This window comes from Struthio camelus, chromosome Z, assembly GCF_040807025.1.
Source record: "Struthio camelus isolate bStrCam1 chromosome Z, bStrCam1.hap1, whole genome shotgun sequence".
NCBI classification, from domain to species: domain Eukaryota; kingdom Metazoa; phylum Chordata; class Aves; order Struthioniformes; family Struthionidae; genus Struthio; species Struthio camelus.
The window spans coordinates 78,928,080-78,950,363 of NC_090982.1; the positions used below are offsets into that span (position 1 = coordinate 78,928,080).

General features: G+C 46.1%; 1 protein-coding gene across 3 annotated transcripts in view; it reads left to right on the forward strand.

Annotated features, from left to right (window-relative positions):
- The window catches only part of LOC104152014 (protein FAM219A), a 106,183-nt gene extending 84,681 nt beyond the window's left edge, over positions 1-21,502 (forward strand). For 2 of the 3 annotated variants that reach the window (XM_068927630.1, XM_068927631.1), the window contains exons 3-6: positions 6,160-6,262; positions 10,565-10,645; positions 11,019-11,073; positions 12,312-21,502. In XM_068927630.1, coding sequence (XP_068783731.1) covers positions 6,160-6,262; positions 10,565-10,645; positions 11,019-11,073; positions 12,312-12,467 — 395 coding nt within the window. In that variant the 3' untranslated portion in view covers positions 12,468-21,502. Of the gene's footprint in view, positions 1-6,159; positions 6,263-10,564; positions 10,646-11,018; positions 11,074-12,308 lie in introns of all 3 variants that reach the window. The other variant, XM_068927629.1, reaches the window with a different exon arrangement.
- The last annotated feature ends 782 nt before the right edge of the window (positions 21,503-22,284 follow it).

A 22,284-nucleotide genomic window follows, 5' to 3' on the forward strand; every position in this document is an offset into this window, starting at 1 on the left:
AGATTAATTTTATTTACTGTGTAATTTAAATTCTCGGCTTGCTTGAGAAGGTAGAATTCATCAGGAAATTGCTGCAGTCCTCAAACTCTGAAATGATATCAGCTGGCAGTGGGGGACACAGGGGCAAATACCTCCAAAAATCTCATTTCATAGATCTCGAAGTTGGAAAAATGCAATTCTGTCACACGGGAGTCATTTCTCTTTGTCTTCCCACTGCGGGAAATCCCATGGACCAACATCATACTGTCCCTGTAGCAGGAAGCTCTGTCTCCTCCTAGTCAGGCAGGCTCAAAAGCAATTGGGTTGGCGAGGTTCAGCTCATGGCTCTCCGCAGGCAGGCAGGAGCAGCCAGTGCCTGCGTGCTTCTAGCCCCCAGTACAAAGGAAGCAAATCAGTCTAATCTGACACTGAACGGCTTTTGTCGTCAGGCTGCTGCAAACAAGAAGAATGCAGGCAATCGAGCACCGTGGCTCAGCTGAGAGGCAATGTCACCCTACACCACAGTGCTGCCTCCATTCACAACTGTCTGACCATAGCTAGAACCAGTATCTAGGGACAAATGATAAGCATAGATTTGGGGGGGTCTGGTCTCAGCATAGCTCTTCAGCATAGCACAGGCTAATGTTTACCATGCTTCTGAGTTGTCTACTTTGCTTAATATTTGCAGTAGCTCTGAAGGAGACCGACGCATGTGACCACTCTTGCCATTTCTGTTTTTGGGCAGAACGTAGACAAAATCAGTGCCACATGTAGCAACGTGCACAAAAGAAACCGTTCAGCATTTCATTTTTAAAAGACAGGAAAATGTAATTAAAACTGGTTATGATTTCTTTAAGACTGAAACCAAGAGGATTAATTGTAAGGATTTATTCAAGTCCAATTTTTTACATAGAGATGTTCACATAAGTGCATTCTGCATCACGTACTCCATTACTTATCTTCCCTCATCGTAAAGGAACTAGAGACATCCAGCCAACTCAAAAGGCAGTCATTTTAAATTGCATTGGCTAATACAGTATTGCTTGAACTCATTCTTTGCAGCTTGGTTAGGTCAGTATCTAACGCCCAGTGATAAGCTGATCTTCCCCTGTGGCAATAGGGGGGAAATTAAACCTCTTTCCTTTAGACATGACTAAAGGAAATGACTTCCTCTAACTGAGTTTTCCTGCAGGAGTATGCTCTCCTTTTGTCACCAGGCAATTATTGCCCATCATCTGACACATCCTAAATTAGCCAGGTGAAAGCACCCAAAGGCAGGAACCGTTTGCCGAGTGCTTGGCATACTACTGCACCATCTTATTTGAGACCTTTGCATACAGCTGTAGCGTAACACCATGGCCAAACAGGATGCAGACGAATTATGTTCCTGATCATGTGTGAAGCGTCTATTTCCTTTGCTCCTTTATATTTATGACTTATTCCTGTCTTCCTGAAAGCTCCTTAGGCTTTCCTGCTTGTTTTCCTGTCACTAGTAGAGCTTGCCTTGAAGAGCACTTGGAGCAGATGCTGAATGGGACAGAATGGGTCAGCAAGAGAACAGGCTAGTGTGAGGTTAGCACAAAGGCAGCAGCCTTTGCGGATTCGTCAGGTGGGTTCATCTTCTTTCTTTAAAGGTTTTAGCACGTAAGGGGACAAAGTGCCTCAAAGATGGAGTGAGAAAGTGGGCAGGAAAGGGGAGGTGAGATATAACAGGGTGGTTGGCAGGCCCTGCAGAAGGGCTTCCCCTAGTACTGTTCAGAGCGGTATGGTGGTGCCGAAAGGATCCTGGAACACCCCACCACCACCACCACCACCACCACCACGCACACACACACTCACACACATGCATGCACACATAGACACGCATGCTGCTCTCTTTCCCTCTTCTGACAATGTCCAGGATTAGCCTAAGTGGAACTGGTGCAGACAAATTCCCCAGTGCATCAGGCTGAAAGCACTGCTCCCTGTGTTCTCTGATCTTTCCACTGAAACTGAAGCTAATGGTGCTTGGCTCCACTCAAGCGTGGAGCCAGGTAGATTACTCTGACACAACTTCCCTGCTAATGATCAGGCAGGAACTTCAGACTCCTAATTGAGCATGCTTCCTAATGTCAGAGGCGCATGCAAGCTGCTTCGTACTCTCCCAACTTCCTCTGCTGTGTCTTGCTTCTTTGAGGAAATGCCTGGCTATAAAATCAGTAAAAAGCTGGCGGGAACCTGGATTTGGGTAAAGCTGTCTCTCCTCCAGCTATACCAGCCCTGCCAATATTGCTAATGCCTGCCTGTTGGCTCTGCCAGCCATCACGTCTGTACTCACAGCGTGCTCAGTCACCCCTAACTGCTTCATGGGAAGGGGGGGTGACAAACCACGTATGTGTGAATTTTTAGCTAAGTGCTATGATAATAAAAAGTATTTCAGCTAAGTGAAATGGAAGCTGAACGACTCATTTCAAATACTTGCAAATGTCATGTAGAGAGCATTAATGGAGCTCTGCTATTATGCTGCCCTTTTACTGCCAACAGTTAGTGATTTCTCTGAAATAGCTGGAGAATAGCCTCGTTTCATTCTGGTTTCCACATCTCCAAGCCTCTTTCACCTTGTATGTCTGCTATATCAGCTTTTTACTGAGCATCAGACAGCAAGACAAGACATAACCAGTCTCTGAAAATCACTGCCCTCTATTCCTTCATTTGTTCTTGTGTGTCCCGTTTCCTCTGAATTTGGCAGGAGTGCCTGTTAACAACCCTTCCTCATTCTTCTGGTGCCTGAGAGTTGCCCAGAATTAGATAGTTTTGTAAGAGTTGGAATTGATTTTCCAGCAAGCTGAATTGCCTTTTTGGAAGCTCATTGCATGTACTGGAACGTAGCGGGCAGCACAGTCCCGGACGAGGAAAGCCTTGTCATAACCAATGCCGGGAATTCCCAGGTGCTGAGGACAAGCTATGCCTATACCATCTGCCTGATGTCTCAAGCTGAGCAGTGGCCCTGAGGCTGCAGGAAACCTGTGGGAACAGAGGTCTCTTCTAAGTCCAGTGGGGAATACTTTCCTGCTGTACTGGGCAGTCTAGGACAACTCAGAAGGAAAGTCCTAACCATGAGAATTGCCCAGGCATTTAGTTTCCAGGTTTCACACAAAGTTTAGCAGAGCTGGCTGAGTGAAAGGTTGTGATGTTGGGATTTATGCTCGTTTGGATGTACCATCAGTCAACATGAGGCAGACTTAAAAGAAAGATGCTATTTACTTATCTAGACTAGACTGGTGCCTTCTCTCACCTTCTCTTGACTGTATTTGTTTATGTATTTGATTGCAGCCTCTGTGAGAACTATTTTAATTTGTGAATTGACTGATTTTTGTTAAAACGTTGGACCCTGAAAGTAACATCTTCAGCAGTGCCTAAATCAGTCACATTTCTAAAAGGGACTCAGTACTCAGAGTCTGGGGTCCTGGCCTTCAAACAAAAGTCCGGGAGCCAAAACCAAAAGAATTGGAAGCCCAGGACAGAGTTCACTGTCGAGAAATGGGGTTCACGAACTCCGCCTGCTAAGCAGCAGGAAGCACCAAACAGAAAACGGGCCTCATTCCGATATGCCTGATAGTCGGTATGTGAGGCTGGAATTTATAGCCCAGAATTATTTCAGGAGATAGGCACCTAGGCAGTCCCTTTGGGTGCAGGCAAACGTAGTAGTTCTTAATACTCAGAAGACTCAGATAGCCTCAACACCTGAAGTAAATCATACCCATCTCCACCACCTTCCCAGAGCTTGTCCTAACACCCCAGGGCTGGGCCCACCTCCCGTTCCCTCCTGCAACTCCTCACCTTTGGGCTCAGGATTTGTAGAATCCGAGAGGGAACTGAACTGTTGTCTCAGACTTAAGAAATTTGGCTGGGGACACAAGCATGGATGTGACAATGGCATTATGTTCCTACAGTGTTTACATTGCTTTGGAAATGTTCACTCCAAGCACTAAATAAGCAAAAGAAAGGGTTAAAGAGGAACATCATGTCATTCAGATCCGCACACTGCAATAGCACTCCGTAAGAACATGGAAGTAGTCACAGGAAGACCTACTGGAGAAAAGAGATACTTAGCTAATGTCCAGATTCATCAAGCAAATGAGTAATCTGAATTGGAAAACAGAATTAGTGCTTGTACTGAGTAATCAATAGAAGGCAGAGAGTGCCAGTCCGTTTAAAAGGCTCAGGCAGGCCTAACTGTCTTGATAGAAAATGAAACCTGTAACCTTGTTTTTGAGTCAGGTGCTTTTGTGAATTATGCAGTCTCTTAAAGTATTGGCCTCTTGTCTCAAGGATGTATATTTATGGTCAGTGCTAGAGCTTTTGGTATAGATGGGTGGAAGTCTTTGTATTTAGGATTGTAAACGTTTGCTTCCATAAAACCCTGCTTTATCCCGCTACATATGAATAGAAAAATTCATGTGGCCTGCAAAATACCGGCCTTTTATTCCGGAGACAAAGATAACCAATGCATTTGCAAGTTACAGTCATGAGAAATTACCTTGATTTAAGGTTTTGACTTCGATCCTGTATCAATCTCTTTGTAGTTCATGCCGGAGGGAGTTATTAGCCTGATCCTTTTCCTGCCAACTTCAATGACCATTCATTCGCCCCTGCTGTCAGCAGAAGCAGGGCTGGGCATGGCTCGTATGAGTATGTACTCTTCTCTGCAGGTTCCTCAGCCACACTCACCACCACCGCTATCTAGGCATCTTCTCTGGTTATTTGCCCCTCAAAAAAGAAGTCTTTGGACATGTGCCCCCCTGCTTTTACCTTTGTGGAAAAGACAGAGTTTGCCCATCTTGCTCTTGCAAGCTTGCAGCTTTCCTAAGACAGGTAACAGGTGCTTTTTTCTCAAAGGGAAATAAAAAATTCTACAGGAGAAAAAAAGAAAATATATATATATGCGTATATATATCAACATATTTCACACACCACAGGGGAAGCAAAAGCAAAACAAATTCACTATTCACGTTCCCCAGGCAGCAGCCTGGCATGGCACAAGAATAGTTTCCAACATTTTCTCACACTCGGGAGAACTGTATTTAGCTGGGCTTTTTCCTTCCTCATTGGTCTCACACTGCTTTGCTCTGCAGGCCTCACCTGGCATTGCAGGGTTAGGCTGGGGCAATTAGCTCAGCTTTTGTGGCTAGCTGCTGACTCACCCTAACTAATTTCCCAAAAGAAATAAGGAAGGAAATTGAACAAGAAAATTGAATAGCAAAACAGAAAAAAAGGTGAAGATACAGGGAGGTCATCCTTCATATTCTACCCTTCTCCCATTCAGTTTTCCTGCACTCAGGGTAAGCTCTGTAAACCACAGGAGAAGAAACACCCTGTGTGTCGCTCTGTCCCTAGTGTGTAAGATTTTCTGGAGGCAGGGCTTTTTAATGTTTAATGTGATAAGCAGAGATGTGTTAGTACAACACAAAGATTGCAAATCCGCAAAAGGCTTAAGCTTTGGGGCTCTCAGACCTGAATTCCAGTTGTGTTCCTGTGACAAGAAGTTATTAAGAAGTAGTCTCTCCTCAATGAAAAGCTAATTTAAATCCTCTCTTGCAGTGAAAACAGCAAAACCGCCACCACGTACTATCACAGTTTTAAGGTTACATCTCACTGGCAACTGGAACATGCTCTGAAAAATAAACAAATTATACACTATTTAAAAATACAGCTGCAAAATGTTTCACTCCCTTTTTTTAAAAATAAAAAATAAAGCCCCCAAGATTCAGTGTGAGATAAAAAAGGAAGATGCCCTGGGGACATCACAGGCTTCCAGGAGGAGAAAAAGGGAAGGCCACAACATTTTCTGCTATGGGGTGTAGCATCAGGGTATGTTAGCCTGAGCCTGGTGCCATGCTAACGTTGCTGCCCGACTTCTGGATCCGTCATGGCTCGTGTCCAGCTAGATCAGAGAGCTCTCGGGTCTGTTTGCATCCACCCATGTTCATATGCCCCTAGCCACCTTGGAGGGAACGGAACACAGCTCAGCCAGCCTTTGTGGTGTCCCTGTGGACATCCCTGGGGATGGAAAGCTCCAGTTCCTGCCTATTAATTCTGCCATGCCTTTCAGCTCTGTCAGATCCAGGTTTCTGCGGCTGTATGGTGGCCAGCCAGGCTGTTGCCTTAATTCTGCTTTTCCCCTTTGTATCCCACATGCAGAGAAACAGAGGGAGCTGGCTCGGAAGGGCTCTCTGAAGAACGGCAACATGGGAAGCCCAGTTAATCAGCAGCCCAAGAAGAACAACGTGATGGCACGAACAAGGTAAAGCACTGAAAAAGCACTCCGCTGTACTCTAAGCTGCCATCCCTAGTGGCCTTACGATGGGGCAAGGACGATGTTCATTGCCAATCACCAATCACCAAACACATTGCAAGCGCACCAATGGGGCTTCCCACAGCTGGCAGGCCCAAATGCTCTCTGCTGTGCTGCATGCTGTCCCCAGGGAGAGGCAGGGACAGTTGGGCTCAAGACCAGTAAAAGGATAAATACAAAACCAGTGACAGTACAGCCTGCAGGGAGGCAGAGGCAGCCCAGCCAGGACTTAGGCAGGGGTTTTATCTGGTTGTCTTGCATGTTTTGAGTAGTCTCACGTCCCACGTAATCCTACCAGCAGGAGAAAGTGGAGTGCTGCTTCATGTAACAGCATACTGCTTTAGAGCTTAGTTCTGACTTGGCTGCTTTTGTCCCAGTAGTTCTGTTCCATTTTGAAAATGACCCCTTGCCCATTCTGATTGACTTAACGTAGGCTTGTGAATAATACATCTCTGTGTGCTTTGCTATACATCTCCCCTGCACTTTAAACAACGTGGTCATACTTTGCTGGAGCTGCTTTGGCACATCTCTGTATGACAGTATCAGACTGTGCCACAAACCACTGGAAACAGAAAAGCTCTTGGCTGAAATTAGCCTATTTCAATTTTTTTCCAAGCAAGCTTCAGTACAATAGCATATCATTTACCTGCATTCAAGAGGCAGGAACCCCTCTGAGTCCACAAGAGGGCACACTTTGCATGCTATAAGAAAGGTGGCAATTTTTAATAGAGGTCCTCACTTAAAATGACAGCAGAATCTGCATGAAAGCTGGATGTTTATTGATGAATTAGAAAGTTGCGTGGATTACCATACATTAAGTAAAACTGGAGCTGCAGGTCAGAGCCTCTTTGTATGCAACACATCCAACAGATGAGGTTCCTTGTTCAAAGTAATTCCCAAAACCCACAAGAGCAGTCAAATCATGCCAAGGCTTTGTCAAGTTTTATTTGTAAGTCCCTGCGATGTTGGTCGAATACGCCGCATTGCTCACTGCTCTCTGTTTGCAAGTTGAGGCCATATAAAGGAGCCAGGCCTTTACTGGCAGTAAAAAATTCAGCAAATGCAAGAAACTCACAGCTGGGTTTTCCATGCCCACTGCTCCTTGTTGTCTTCCAAATACAAGCTGGATACAGGCCAGAGACTTGGATTCTTTTGGCAGCAGGCTGCACACTAGCTTCCCAAGAGGAGTGGTGGCAGATTTGCTGCTTGAGAGGTTTAGAAACACTGAAATTAGCAGGCAGAGGTGGTAAGGGAGAGAAGGCAAGATGATTATGAGGCCTATCTGTAAAATTCATGACTTCTATCAGGAGAGGTTGCTGTTTAACAGCTGCAGATGGAAAGAAGAGTAATTTGGGTGAGGAGAGGCAAGGCAGTGACGCCCACTGACAGAAGCTTTAGAACAGCCAGCTCGGTTTTATTGCGTTTGTGAATACCTGAACACTGTTCAAGGGACATGCAGACCCTTCCACAGCTGAGTTAAGCCTGCTGCCAATAGACTTGTTTTTCTTGGTTACTTTTCACAGGTCTTTTAGAAGCATCCCTTGGGATCCCAAAGCAAAGGTTTGCAGGTGTTGCTTTAGTAGCAGATGTAGCCAAGCTCCATTGCTCCCATGTGGCTGGGAGGTGCCCAGCACAATGCCTCACTGGTCCATCTTTTCATCCCCTAGCTTGTTTGACTTTCTGTGAGCCAAGCAGCACTATGGGCAGAGCCCTAGCAATACCTCAGCATGGTTTGGCCTATCTTGTCATAGATACCCCAGCCCCAGGAAGGCAGAAGTCCTGCAAACTTGTTCAAATAGCTTGTTTTCACAATATAAAGGTTTCAGGCCAATGGGAAGTACTCCAGTGGGAGTACAGCAAGTCCAGCCTTGTAGTTGTTCTTTAAGTCTGAGCCATTGGGTTCCTCCAGTGTGCAGGAGGAGAAACAGCCAAAGCCATTTCTCCCTTTCTAACAGTCTGCCTTTCTCATCAAGTATCTTTTCTTTCATTCAGGTAATCTGCATTGTCTCTTCCTTGCCCCACTCCACCTCCTCCTCCTTCCCCGAGTTTTGGTTCCTCTGTATTATCTGTCTGAACTCCTGACATCCGACCTCGAGTACCAGGTTGCCTTCACCATTCTGTCTCCTCCAGGTGGGAGGGCACAGCCAGCCTCAGGGGTGAAAGGATGTGGAGGCGTAATGTGCCCAACCCTCCTAAGACCAAATTAAATGTTTACAAGGCCGGTATGATGCTGGCGTACTCACTACGAGCCCAGGTGGAGCCCACAACACCATCCGCACTGCTTCCACAGAGCCAGATATTAGACTGCTGACAGAAATAATATCATCAGTGTAACCCTTTCCAAGCTTGGCATCTGCCCACTAGGAACTGATCTAGGAGAAGAGCGCGTTTCATGTAGGCCAGCAACGTGACGTCGTTAAGTGATCAGCAGTCTCTCTCTTGTAGCTAACTGGTAGCTTTCGCCCCTTTGCCTCTATCAGATCACATCTGAGACTCCTATGCATGTTTTTCTATTACAACTGATTGTCTTCTCTCTGTAGTCCACTCTGAGCATAGGCTAAACTCAGATTTTGTCATAACATATTTCATGTTAGGTAGCTGAAAACCTCAAGACAAGAAGCTCATACTAGATCACCTGCAGATGAAAGCAGGTACAACTGCAACTCAGCTTTGTTGCAGGGACAGCGGGAAGCAAGAATAAGGACAGTTAGGATGTGAGGGAAAGACATATGAGGAGCAAAGATATTGTCACAGTTTCTATCTATTGCAGAAAAATAGATAACAACTGCTAGTGAACATATTTGGAGGTGTGTCTTGAAAACCGGAGAGTGAGCATGGAAGCCAGTACCTCTGACATCTCTGCAGGCAGGCTGCTCTGCCAGGTCACAGCTTCAGTTGCTGGTTCCAGACATCTTTGCTTCTTGACTTCCTACCTAATTGCTTTAGGACTAGAAGGACCCTCTGAATGCTATGGGAATGGTATTGAATTTTGCAGGTGGATCCTTTCTCTGGTGCCAGAGGTTGGAAATTATGCATCAGTTTTAAAATTAAATTTTTAATCTTGAGTTTTAATGAATGCAGTAAGAAAATGCAACCAGTCATGAGCGTGTGTACCTGCTTTGATGTAACTTTTGATAGATTTTACTCTTCCTGAGCCTTGCCAATCTTCAGTGCCTAGCAGGCCTTCATATAATTTGTAACAAATAGCTTCCTAAAATTTTCTGAGGAGAAGCCATAGAGCATTGCAGCTGATCAGAAAGCAGCTGGAGCATGGAAGGGGTTCAGGTTTATATTTGCCAAACTCTTAGTGAAGCCCTTCTGTACCACTGTGTGTCGTTAAAGACCATTTCTTCATTTGGAAGAAAATCTGAGCTAAGCCACTGAACAAGGAGATGTTCATCCTGCTGTTACTGTTCCCACCTACTGAACACAGACTCTTGCTCCGTTTTCCCATTTTGGTTGATCTTATTTTAAACATGAACCAAAGTCCTTGTACAGTTTTGTAGCTGAAAGAATTCTATGTTGTGAACCGGATACCATGGAATTAGTGTATTTTTCTTTTCCTAGCAGCTCTCAAGTCTATATTCCATTACATTACTCTCTCGGGCAATTAAAGGTGCAAACTCATAATCAGCCTTTGTAATACTTCTGATGAACGGAAAGTCGTTATAAAATAATGGGATTTTAAAAGTGCTAATCTGATTGGGCTCTTACGCTGCACCCACCAGCTCATATTTCTCGTATTACTAAATTTAGGAGTGATAGCTCAGAAGCGTTCTGCTGTGGGGGCTGGGTAGGGACTCAGACCAAATGGCCAAATCCCTGATTTTGAATAGCAGGAGTACAAGCCACTGCCTTCCCCTAGCCTCCTTCTCCCATTTACTTATTGGCTAGTGTCACTTATTCATTGCTAGGAAACGCAAAACAAAAAGGAGCAATCTGATAGGACAAGCAGTGCTAGTTGAACAGGTTCACAAGAATGAAGCACGGAGTGTCCCAGCTGTTCTGTCTTCCGGAGAGGAATGTGTTCCCAAGGCATGTTCAGCATTCATCCCTGTGAAGTTGTCCTGAACTATGCAGAGACACAACTTACTTCCTCTGAATTGTACCCATTTAAAGTCTTCACCAGTGAGGGTGAACTTGTGAAAAAAATGAAACAGGGAAAGCCTCACTATCATGTGACTTTGCCCTAGACTATGTATGGTACTGAGCTTTCTTGTGTGGTTAATGGACGACATTTAATTATTTCAGGCTCGTCGTTCCCAATAAAGGCTATTCGTCACTAGATCAGAGTCCAGATGAAAAGCCACTGGTAGCCCTGGATACAGACAGGTATGCAAAGTGTTAATAAGATGATATACCTTACAGTGCAAGCAGGTTTTTGTGCGAGAATGTAACATTGAAGCTAACTCCTCCTTGGACCTCTGCTGAAAGTATTCTTGCGGACCACTCATGCTCTTCCTTGCTGTGCCCTTGGGCATACGCTGTAACTGGTCTCTGTGTGTAAACAAGTAGGAAGAGACGTGAGTTAAGAGCACCCTTATGGAAAGGTCTGAGGTTCACAGATGAAAGCTGCTATCCAAGCCCTCTTGGTATAACTTCTTTGTGCCTAAAGGACAGCTTCATGGCACAAGATAGGACTAGCCAGGGAATATGAATCTCTGTAACTGTTTCCTTCTTTGCTGTATGTTGTACTTCCCTGCAGTGATGACGACTTTGACATGTCCAGATATTCCTCCTCGGGATACTCATCAGCTGAGGTGAGTTGTACTCTCTCCTGCCATGCTTGCCACGGTTGCTAATATTAGAGCAGACAGAAATGGCTTAGAGTAGCCTTGTGCAGCCAGAAATGGCTGCACAGGCAATTTGACAGTGGTATAAACCATGTGAATCTGGAAGGGGTTGTGGCAGAAACTGTCATGTTTCTTTCTTCCTCAGTGATCTAGTTGGCTCCCTTCCCTCACTGCTATGGCACAGGCATAAATTTGCCCGCTGTCTGTTTTCAGAGCTACCTTTAGCTTCACTCAAGCTTTTCTCAATTCTGTTCAGGCCTGCAGCGTTGGCCCAAGATGTGCAAAAGCATCAACTTGACTGTCATGGCAACTCAGTAGCTGTCTACCTGCCAAGGACACAAACAGGGGCTCTGTGGGCATGCTGTTGTTTCCATTTCCTGTGGGGATCAGGGTCGCCCAACGTATGTTTACTTGGAGCAGACAGAAATTTCAGAGAGGACTTGCAAACATGAACTCTTGCCCTTTCAAGGAGAAAAGGCAGGAAGTTCAGGCTTTTTAATCCCTCTGTATTTTCTGAATACATTCCCAAGCCCGCTAGTGAATCAGTTGCTCAGCCTCTGGCTACTGTTTCTAAAGGATCCGATTCTACATCCAGGGTGCTGAGCAGCCGTTCTGCACGCAGGCCACGGAGAGCTTTTCCCCCTTGCATCCCTTCTTTGGGCAAAATGCCTTTGAAACTTTGAGTAGCAGCCAAGAGCAGGGACCAGATCAAATGATCTGGCCATCTCTGGGCCCTCACATCAAGTGTTGTTCTCTCAGATCTGGCTAGACAGCACCTGAATCTGAATCTACAAAGAACCAAATACTACCAGCAGTGACTTTACCCCCTTTCAACTACTACAGTGCCGTGGACTGGCAAGGGGGGGCTGTACTGCCGCAAGTCTGTTTACTGTCATTACTATTACATTACTTTAAATCAGTACTCATCTTCATGGAAACGGAATTCCAGAGTAAAATAGCATATAAACTTCAAGGACTGCAGCTGCTTTGGATTGTCTCACTCTGTAGATACTCCTGTTCTGGAAAAAGTGAGAGCAACAGAAGGCAGTCCTCATCTGTGTTAAAAACCTGGGACTTTTTTGTTGGTGGGACAGATGTTAACGATAGGGAAAAGTATTCCAGAACAAATGACCTCCCTGCACTTCTGACCTGTCAGAAGAAAGAAGTCTCAAGTATTTGACTGTTTGTCTCTTTGTCTGTAGCAGATCAACCAAGACTTGAACATCCAGCTGCTAAAGGATGGGTACCGGTTAGATGAGATCCCAGATGACGAGGACCTCGACCTAATCCCCCCTAAATCGGTCAACCCTACCTGCATGTGTTGCCAAGCCACCTCCTCCACCGCCTGTCACATCCAGTAGTGAGGCCGGCAGGCTGTGATCAGTGCTTTCCACTATAACTGTAAAACTTAACAGCCATTGCTTCCTCCTATGGTAGGACGTGCACCTCTTGTGTTTATGGAGCCAGGAGAAACCAAAAAATCCATTTTATGATTGGTTGATAGGTTATTTTAAGCTATGGTTAAACAAAGCAGAAATTGCTCAAAGTGCCAGGCAGTGCCTAGCAGAACTGACTGGTCTGGAGAGTGAATGCAGAAAGGCCCAAAGATACCTCCTTGGTAGACACTGGAGATGGTTTGTAAGGTGTCTGTTCCAGAATGGGAAGGATCAGGTGGGGCTCCAGTTAATCCTACCCAGCAAAACCAATCCATTTGCCAGATCAGCGCTGAGTCTGAGATGCCAGGGATTTTTAACCGTGGCAGGAGGTCAGTTCTTATTTCATTCACTAAACCTGATCAGTTTGTGTCAACCAAAATTATTCCGTAATCAGGGCACAGGAATGAGAACGGAGTAGGGCATCCAATATTATGGCAGGGCTAGCCAGGACTAACGTAACACAATTCATTCACTTGCAAAGAGTAGCAAGCACATGGCATTTCACTCTGAGTCGGTACTAGCTAGAGCTGTCATGTCACATACCAATGCAATCTACCCTTAGTTCCACATCAAATTATCATCAATCAGATCAGATTCAATCTGCAATCCATCCATGCTCTTCTGGGATTCAGTCCTTGCCTGAGAATACCATACTCATGAGTTCAGTCCAGTCACATTTACTGACTTCAGCCTATGCTTAATTCCTGTGAGACCCGTATGCTTCCAGAAATGTTAAACTTTGTTCAAATAAGAAAAAATGAGCCCTGCACCAGAACAGGACTAGAGCTGTACAGTCTGAAGGTCAGTGCAGAAAAAGCTAGTTGAAGAAAGCACATTTTTATGGGACTCAGCTGTTGATGTTCCTTTGACCCTTAGTCTTTTCGTGCCTATAGAAGAGATTTGTTACCACTGAAGGCATCTGTGTGGTGGTGTCAGACATTAGCAGAGTTTTCAGAAACAAAGGGATTATGAACAGTTTCAGCTCAAAACAAGCCATGAGAGGAAACTGCTGTTTATCTCATCTCTGCCCTCTTCTGAAGCAAGTTTTGTTTGTGTTAGAGCAGTCCTATGTAGGGAATGATTGTGTTTATTAGGTGCTGGAATAATTAGGAAATCTGGTGGTAAATTAGGTTGCTGGACTGAATTAGCAGTTTACCAACAGTTTGCTTTTAATGCAAATTTGTTTCTAGAATTAGAAAATGTGTTCTTTCCCTGGTCAGCCTTTAGCTGTTGGCTTCAGAATACCCAGGACTCAGGTGATGGTTGGGTTGGCATTTTTCCCTGAGATGGAATCCTTTGACACAGACACAACTGTGTGTTTTCCTGCTCTTTCAGGAAGAAGGAGTGCCCGCCTTGCTTCTGTGCTTGCTTTAGATCCTGGTGAAGGCAAGAAGTGAGGACAATTCTAAGTTTTGCATCCAAATTTCCTGTCCAAATTCCTCTGCGTCACAAGAAAGAGCCTGAATTCCCCCCCTGAAGTGCAGATCCTCTATTTGAAATTTGCACATAGTGAGTTGAGTCTTTGAGAAGTCTTCTTAGTGATTAGGAGAACACTTATTTTTAAACGTCATGGGTTTTTAACTCTGTGCAATGCAAGGCATGGTATTGTCCGCAGCGTGATTGAAAGATCAGGGATACAGTAACCCTTGGGCTTTATGGTCAACCACTGAAGCTGTGTTTGTCCCCCTCCATAAAACAGGGGCCTTGCTGTCTCCCAGGGAGCAGAGAGGATTGGGCGGTGTTTACTGAGCATATCTGCCTCCCCATGCAGACATGCTAGTTAACTTGCTAACTCCTCTAGAAAGAGGATGTCCCTTAGCATGAGGGTCAAAACTTAACAGAAATCCCATGGTCAAACCAAATCCTACAGGACACGGCCAAGTCTCTTTAAATGTTCATTGTCCTAAAGCGGGATTGTGCAATTCAGCATTGGTACCATGCAACGTTCTCATCATATTTGTCCTCCTGGGTCAGTGCCTGCCCCTTCCAGCCAGGCTGCACAAACTCAGCCTTCCCCAGAGCCCTTGCCCAGGAGCTTAGAGCATTTCGGCATATCTGCTAGAGCAATGAGGCATCCTGTTTACAAGGGTGAACCTTGGCAGACTGTGGGTCCCACAGGTCTCTGTCACACTATCTCTGTGTTTGGGCAAAGATGGAACGAGACATGCTGAGACTGAGTCTTCCAAGGCTACACCTCCCTTCTGAAGGCCAGACCTCCCGTAATAATCATTGCCCAGTCCAGCGCTATCAAGTCCTTTTATTGCCCCTATTGCTGGTTCTGGTTTTTGCCTGCCATGTGCCCTGAGGCAACCCTATAACTCTGCGTTTGCCCCCAACCCTTTGGACTGTGTGATAGGCATCTGCTTTCAGCATAACCCTTTAGGGTCCCTGGGAGGAAAATACTCTTTTGCATATAGGACGGAAAGAGATAAGTTTAAATATTAGCTACAGCCAGTGCTTCCCCCAAATACAGACAGAAGCACAAGCCAAGTGTTTTTTCGTGCTCACAGAAGGAGTTGGTTGCACAAATAGCTGGTTTGGCATGATAGTACAGGACCATAAAATGACAGTTTTTTGGCTTCTCCTCTCTATGCTTTGTGTTCATATATTTTACTAGGGGAATAAAGTAGAAAGGGTGGGGAAAGTAGTTACCTGTGTAGGGTCATTATCAGGAAGGCTGAATGAATTAAGGCAATGCACATGTGGCTATCACATAAAATTGACCACTAACCCTTCTGAACTGCAGCCCCGTAAGCAGGTTATGACCTGGGATATGTTTGTTGGCTCACTGTGGAATACGATGGACAGCCCGGCAAGACGTATTAACTGCAGATTGGGTTGGCTCTCTCTGTCTGGTCTCTTGTTCAGACTTTTGCTTTAGCCGGAAAGTTTTCCTTGTGCCCTCAGTGGAGGTTAAGCTTTGGTAACTCTCCTTGGGAAGGTGTCTAGATACGTGGCCGTTCTGTCACTGCTCTCCTTAGACTAGTCTGTGCTGCCATGGCCCAGAGAAGGCAAGAGCAAAGGGCACAGCTGCTGGCTATCTGGCACAGCATTATAAAGCCCTGAAGTCTGCAGAGCTTCTGGGCGCTCTCCTGACTGCAGATTGCTTGCAAGAAAGCAAATCATTCCTTGTTCCAGTCTTTATACTAAACCAGATGGTCTTCTCAGGCCCCATTTTCAGGTCTCTGCGGAGACCTGAAGAATACCCAGGGGAGGAGCACCACAGAGCGTGAAAGGCTGCATCACCATCCGTATAAATTACCATGCGAGTAGGATAACTTCTGATATTGACGTTAGCACCTCCACAAAAGCATTTGCATTTGATGCCCCCTAAAGCCAGCCTGGCTTTTTGTTAGGACCTGTATAATTTTAGTCACCAAATTATGTGAGTGTAAGCAAATCCTTTCCCTTTATCAGATGTTAACTTTGCCTTTGAACGTGAGCTGGCTTTGGACTGCAAGGCCTCAGCACTCAACTCTCTCTCCTGTAAGTCTGTAAACTCCTCATTTCCAGATACCTGTGCGCAAGGAAGGCTGAGGGTGACTATCTTGGTGTTGAGGGAGGTCTCTAGATAGCGTGGTCTAGTCTGTTTTTCTGATGGTTTTATTGTCGCATTTGTCTGGAAGAAGGCTGATGTCCAGGCAGCTATCCTAAAGGCTCATCTGATAAGATACCTTATCAGACATATCTTGACGCCAACCTTTGGAAGAAACCACTGGATCATTTCTGACATTTCTGCATGCCATGCACCCAACGTGTATGTTTGGCTGTTGAGTCAGCAGTGCTTGTTTGGCTGTCTTGCCTGCAGATGCTTTGCAACTGCAAAAGCAGGTGGCGAAGCCTGCTGCCTGGACTTCAGAAGGGACTTCAGGAAGCTGTGCTCGCCCACGGACAGGATGGACTGGGCTGCTTCTGATTTGGCTCTCCAGCTCCTTTCCTGGAAAGAGGTGCCTGCTCTGCACAGTTGTGTATTGGCTGACACATGTGTTTGAAATCCTGAGCAAAAAATCCTTTCCTCTCCATACAGCCTGTCCCTAGACTGGCCTGCAAGCTGTACAAAGGAGTGCAGGAGGCTTGAAAAGTACAGCACCCTGTATGTGACTGAACAGAAACAAGAAGATGCTTTTGAAGAAAGGGAGGACCCAGCTAGGCACCGGATGGGATGACAGAAAGAGAAGAACAAGCAGTAATTGGAAAAGTTGCCAAGTGCTGCCTTGGCCTAGGACAGATCCCAGTGGTCCGAGTTAATCTATCTCAGTACAATACTGATACCAGCGGAGAGCAAAGCTCACTTTCAGATGTACACACCAGAAACACAGTGTTCCCAAGATGGCATCACAGCCAGAATACTACGGCAGAGTCTGCTGGACTGTTAGAGCACAGAGGTGCAATCTGGGGTCCCTTCTTGCTACTGGTACATGGTACATTTGCTGTAACCTCAGGCAAGTCCCTGCTCCATGTCCATTTCCCTCTGCAGCATGTGGGAGAAACCTGCCTTCCCAGGAGGCTAACACTACGCTGCATGGATGTTGCCAAGTGTGCAGCCGGCACCACTGGTAAGATACATCTGCAAGCAAAATGCAAAAAGGATCCTGTAAAAGCATTGCACATATTTTCAAAGTACTACAAAGAACAGCAACGCAACTTTCTCTCCTTCTGTTTACTCACTTCTGATATTTCTTGCATATGCCAGAAGGCTGCAGGATGGAGGTTAATAGAGAGATTGAACGCCTCTGGGGGCAGATGTCTGGCAAGGATTTGTTTCCTGGTTATTTGGCAGCTGGCTTCTGCACAGCTGGCTTCCTAATCTGCACGCTGCCAGAAGGAATGTGTAAAGAAGATTTGATGGCCCAATAGCACCATCCCCTGCTAGCAGAGTTAAGGAACTTAGGAGTGCAAGTGGATTTGCAATTGGGATAGTCAGTGCAAATGGGAGGGAAGAGAGCATTAAGGGACTCATTTGTGATATTTCCAGGGCAGTTTCGTGCTCTTATTTTTTAACATCCATATAATGATTTGATAGTATAAACAAGCAGTTTTCCCTGGGCTCTGCTTTTACTTTTCCATTCTTCCTTCAAGTGCACCTGGGATATGGCCACTCTTACCTAGAATGAAATAGGCTTTGTCATCCGAACGCTACTTGGCTCAGCAAGCACGAGCCGTCATGAATTTACCCTGGCTTTGACCCTGACTGCCCTTTAGCGCTGACTCTGCACAGCACCCTTCCTTTCGACTTCTCCTGTCTCAAAAGAAACATCTGCATAGATGGGAAAGTGCACAGCGGAAGCGCAGCTGGATTACAGTACTGACGCTACTGGGAAGACATGGGAAGATACTCATTTTAAGGTGCCTTTCAGCCTCTGGGAGAATGCGGCATCCTTGTCACTTCCTTTCAAGGCTTTTTTGTGTGAGGGATTGCTCCAAACTTTGAACTGCATCTCATCAGACAAACCTGCCTGTGTTACAGAGCCACACGCACCCTGAAGCAGAAGGCCCAGCAACTTGACATAAAGGAAGAGTTGTGACCTGGGATCAGCTACAAGAGATTAATGCCAGACTGATAGGGTGCAGGATTCACACAGGAGCTGGCATCCACATTTTAACTCTGTCTTGTACAGCTGAGCTGCTGCACTGAGGAAAGCTTCCAAAAAATTACAGCCACATCCCCTCCTTCAGCCTCCTTGACGCTGGTGGCATTGCTAAGATCACAGCAGCTAAATGCAATCTGACTGAGTGCTCCTCTGACAGTTTGCTGGGACAGCAAAGGCCAGGGGCTAAAGGAAGTTACCCGGAGCAGAGCACAGTGGCCCACGCAAGTGGTGAGCTCAGGAGTAGCATGGGGAATCACATCACGGAGCTGCACTGACACTGGCAGCACTGCTTGCACCTTTCCCCTGCAGTTGCAGACAGCAGCTCTTCCCACTGCTTCCCAGATCCGTCTGCCAGCAGAAAGTGGTGATGGGTTCAAGCCCTTCTTTTCCTCGAAAAAGCTGCTGTAGGAAAAGATGTCTTTGCCATTGGTAGGAGCGTGTCTTACTGATTGTATCTGGTCTGTGAAGCGCCCATTTCCATAGTAACAAGTTGTGATAGAGGCAGTGGGATTACATTAGGGAGAGGAGTGTACAAAGAAGGCGTCATTAAAATGTGACTGCCTCAAACACACAACTGGATGCCACCACAGTAGGTGCCAGGAAAAGAAAAGGCCACAAAAAAGCTATGCTGAGATAAGTCCGAATACCCACCCACAAAGACGTTTGCCCCCTGGAGCAGCATTTTCCCCCTAGATGCCCGTTCAGCTGCCCTGAGTGAGTTCACCCGGAAACATTGCTCTCCACCCTGGCTCTCACGTCTGGTTTGGGTGGCCTCCAAAAACGCTGGGACTCCATTTGTTACCCGTCCTCCTCAAACCCGCGTGATTTGGGAGACATGAAGTTTGTTGGGAGATATAATACAGATTACAGAGAGAGCTGGAAAAATTGGACAAGCTGTCTTCAGAACAGCCTTTCTGGTTTTTATCACCTTCCTTTCCTTCCCCAGCTCATGGATTTCTCTGCTCAGTTTCCTGCATGGAAAAGCTGCCAGGGATAGCAGATACGTCCAGCTTATAGCCACCTCTGTCCTGAGACAAATCAAAGGCAAACAGCAGACCAAGAGGAGATCCAACAAACGTGATGGTGGGTTAGCTACAAGGCAGACCTCGATCTCTGTTCAAACGCCTCAGCAGCCTGAGGTGCTAGGGAAGGCTGTGTGACTGGAGGTTAGCCAGACTAGCATAAAACCTCTGTCTCTGGTCCAGCAAGCCGAGCCGGCCACCTTCACCTTTCCAGGGTCAACATTGCAGGAGATCTGAATCTGGATCCGAGGCCTGCCTCTCAGTAGTCCAGGTGCTACCTTCATGGGTTCGAGGCCCATGGCAGAGGTGGGGTGAGAGGTCTGTTGGCCATCCTCTTGCTGCACTGGGGCAGCACGCTGTAAGGCAAGCAAAAGCATTGTAGGGCCATAGTTCTGCAGAAGGAAAGACTCTTGCAGAGGATGAAGTCTTTGCAGGGGAGAAAGTTCAGAAAGATTTTTTCCCCCTTTTTGCACGTTTAACCATTGTTACTCCTTCTGCTGGGTTATTGAACCCTCAGTTTAATAAAAAAGGAAATAAATCACCATTAAGTAGCTCTGTAAAGGGTTCTGAAAGCAAGCGCCACTTGCATGCAGAGACGATCTGTGTCTAACACGCTACTTCCAGACCTCATTTTGCATCCCATAGATGAGTCACCTTGTGTGCTGGGATGGGAGAATCAGCGCTGACCCTCACATCAAACAGCTACAGCTTTCTAAGCAAAACCAAAAGAAGAATCAGACAAAGAGGGGGGGGAAAGCAGCAGCAGCAACAATAAAAGTATAACTAGTTGTCACAGGTAAACTTTGGTATCCGTGTCCAGTGGTTAGTTCTAGAATCGCAAGCCTTGTTATATTGCACACGTCCTCCTTTCACTCCTCTTTTCTCAAAGCAGCCATTATCCTTTTCTTTTTTTTTTTTTTTTTGCCCATAAACTAACGATGAGCAGCAGAGGCAGTTGTACCAAAATGGCTCTCAGCCCAGTTCTGCGTCCCCCTCTCCCACTCAAACCCAAGCCAGCCTAGACAATTGTTGGCCATCGCGAGTCTTAATTTTTAGTAACTCCACTTGGGTTTCTTTCCTTGTGTACCGTAGCTTCCTCCACGAGTACTTTAGCAGGGCAGTACGGGAGGCTCTTGCTTTGTCCCAAGAAGCTTCTTACCCCCCTGGCAGCACCTTGCAGACATGCACCTTACTGGGAGTGTCCTGGGTCGATGTTGGTGAGATCTGGCACTGCCCGTCTTGCATACGTGGCAGCTGATGAGAATTCACCACGGGAAACTGGCAGGAAGTGGCTACTGTCCCTTTTCTTTTCTTTTTGGAGGGAGAGGGGGATTTTTTTTAGCGTTATGATTATTGTGCACCTCCCAGTGGCCAAGTTATGGGCTGCATTAATATTTGGGGTCGATTGGCTGTCCGGGCACATGTGGAGCTTCACACTGACTTTCGTAGCTAATGCCGTGGCTGTACCCAGAGCCTGGATACAGGTTGGGTTTCTCCCTTACTGCAAAGAGCTAGCTGTGCTTTCAGCAGTGTCACTGGCACCAGTTAACAATTCCTGGCAGACAGGTCTGGATCAAATTTGAATTTCCATTTTGTGTTCTCAGCTTGAAGAAAACGAAACCCAAGTAAATGTTTCCAAGGTCTCCTTTCACCACGCGGTATGTGGTGCCCCAGGGGAGGGGATGGCAGGAGGCATTTGTGGGTCACTGGAAGCGAGATCCTTTTTGGATATATTTAATGAAAATGTCTTTCAGGCAGAGAGACCTCCCAACCTTTGTGTAAATCTCAGAGCAGGAGATGCATTTTTTGGCTGTCCTTGCATATAGTGAAACATAGCTGAAACAGCCAAATGCAGAGTAGAGTTAAACATAGGATTTGACCTGAATAACCTTTTAATTAGGAAGATAAATTTGTTGTAGCTTGACCTTAGTCCATGTTAGGAACCTGCTAATCATTTGACATGCAGAGTGTATTAATGCTGCACTTAACTTGGCCGTTGGTTTTAGTATCTGGTTTTGGGGTGTTTTTTCACTCCTGAAGCATCAATGTGCATCTTGTAAAGGTTTTAATTTTTCTTTCCCGTTCAGAACATGTAGCACACTGTTGTACTTCTGTTCCCGTCCGCGTAGAGTATTGCCTTAAACAGATCAGTTGTGTTGTGGTTTGTTTGTTTTTTTTTTTTTCTACCATCAGTTTTATGCATTAATTTATTTAAAAATGTGTTTTTTTGAAAAACATGAAACATGTATAATATTTTTTTTAACATTTCCATTGCAGTATTTATCATTGTTACTGGTTGTGTGTAGTGTAACAGAACTAATGATATTAAAAAGCATACATATGAAAACCGGCCTGCCAGCCTTTGTCATTGGAGCGAACTGAAAGAAGGGATGAGAGGATGCAAACTGCAGCTTTTCATCTGAGGCCCCAGCAGTCGCTGATACTGAAATCAGGGGATGGAAGAGGGGACGGGGAGAGCTGCGGATCAGACATTGCTGTGGCTGTCCCCACCTCGGGAGACCCTGGCAGAGCAAACAGTGAAGGAGACACTTAAGCACAACGTTTTGCACCGATGCCCTTCACTTGGCCTCCAGCTCCAACTCAAGGAAGACAAGACCTCTCCTGGAGGAGGTCCTGGGACCAGTGGGGAGCAGAGATGGTCTGTCAGTGAGATGATCCCTAGAGCCCTCTTGGAGGAATCGGGGACTTAGAGACCTAGCCCTGCCCTCATGTGAACAGTCCCTCTGCATGGTGAAATATTGCAGAAAACTTCTTTGCCAGCAACACCCTTGGCTGATGTGTTGTGTTTGTAGGGGCATGGTCTGTTGCCTGCACTTAAGCAATGAAGTGGCAGGTTACATATGCTAAAGCTGGGAGGGGGCTCTCTTATTATATCGGGAAGAAATGGAGCTTGGCTTTGCCAATCTTCACAGTCAAAACCAGCCTATTTGGGCCCAGTAAAAGCAGATGGTGTGGACCTGGGCCATGTTGCACAGTTCAACCTGCTGTGGCTACCCTGACATTTGGGAACAAATCCTCCCCAAGGCAGTGGGAATGTGCATGGGATTGGACTCAGTCCTTGCAGCAGGGCTGCATCTTTCCTCTGAAGAATAACAGAGGCTGCAAGAA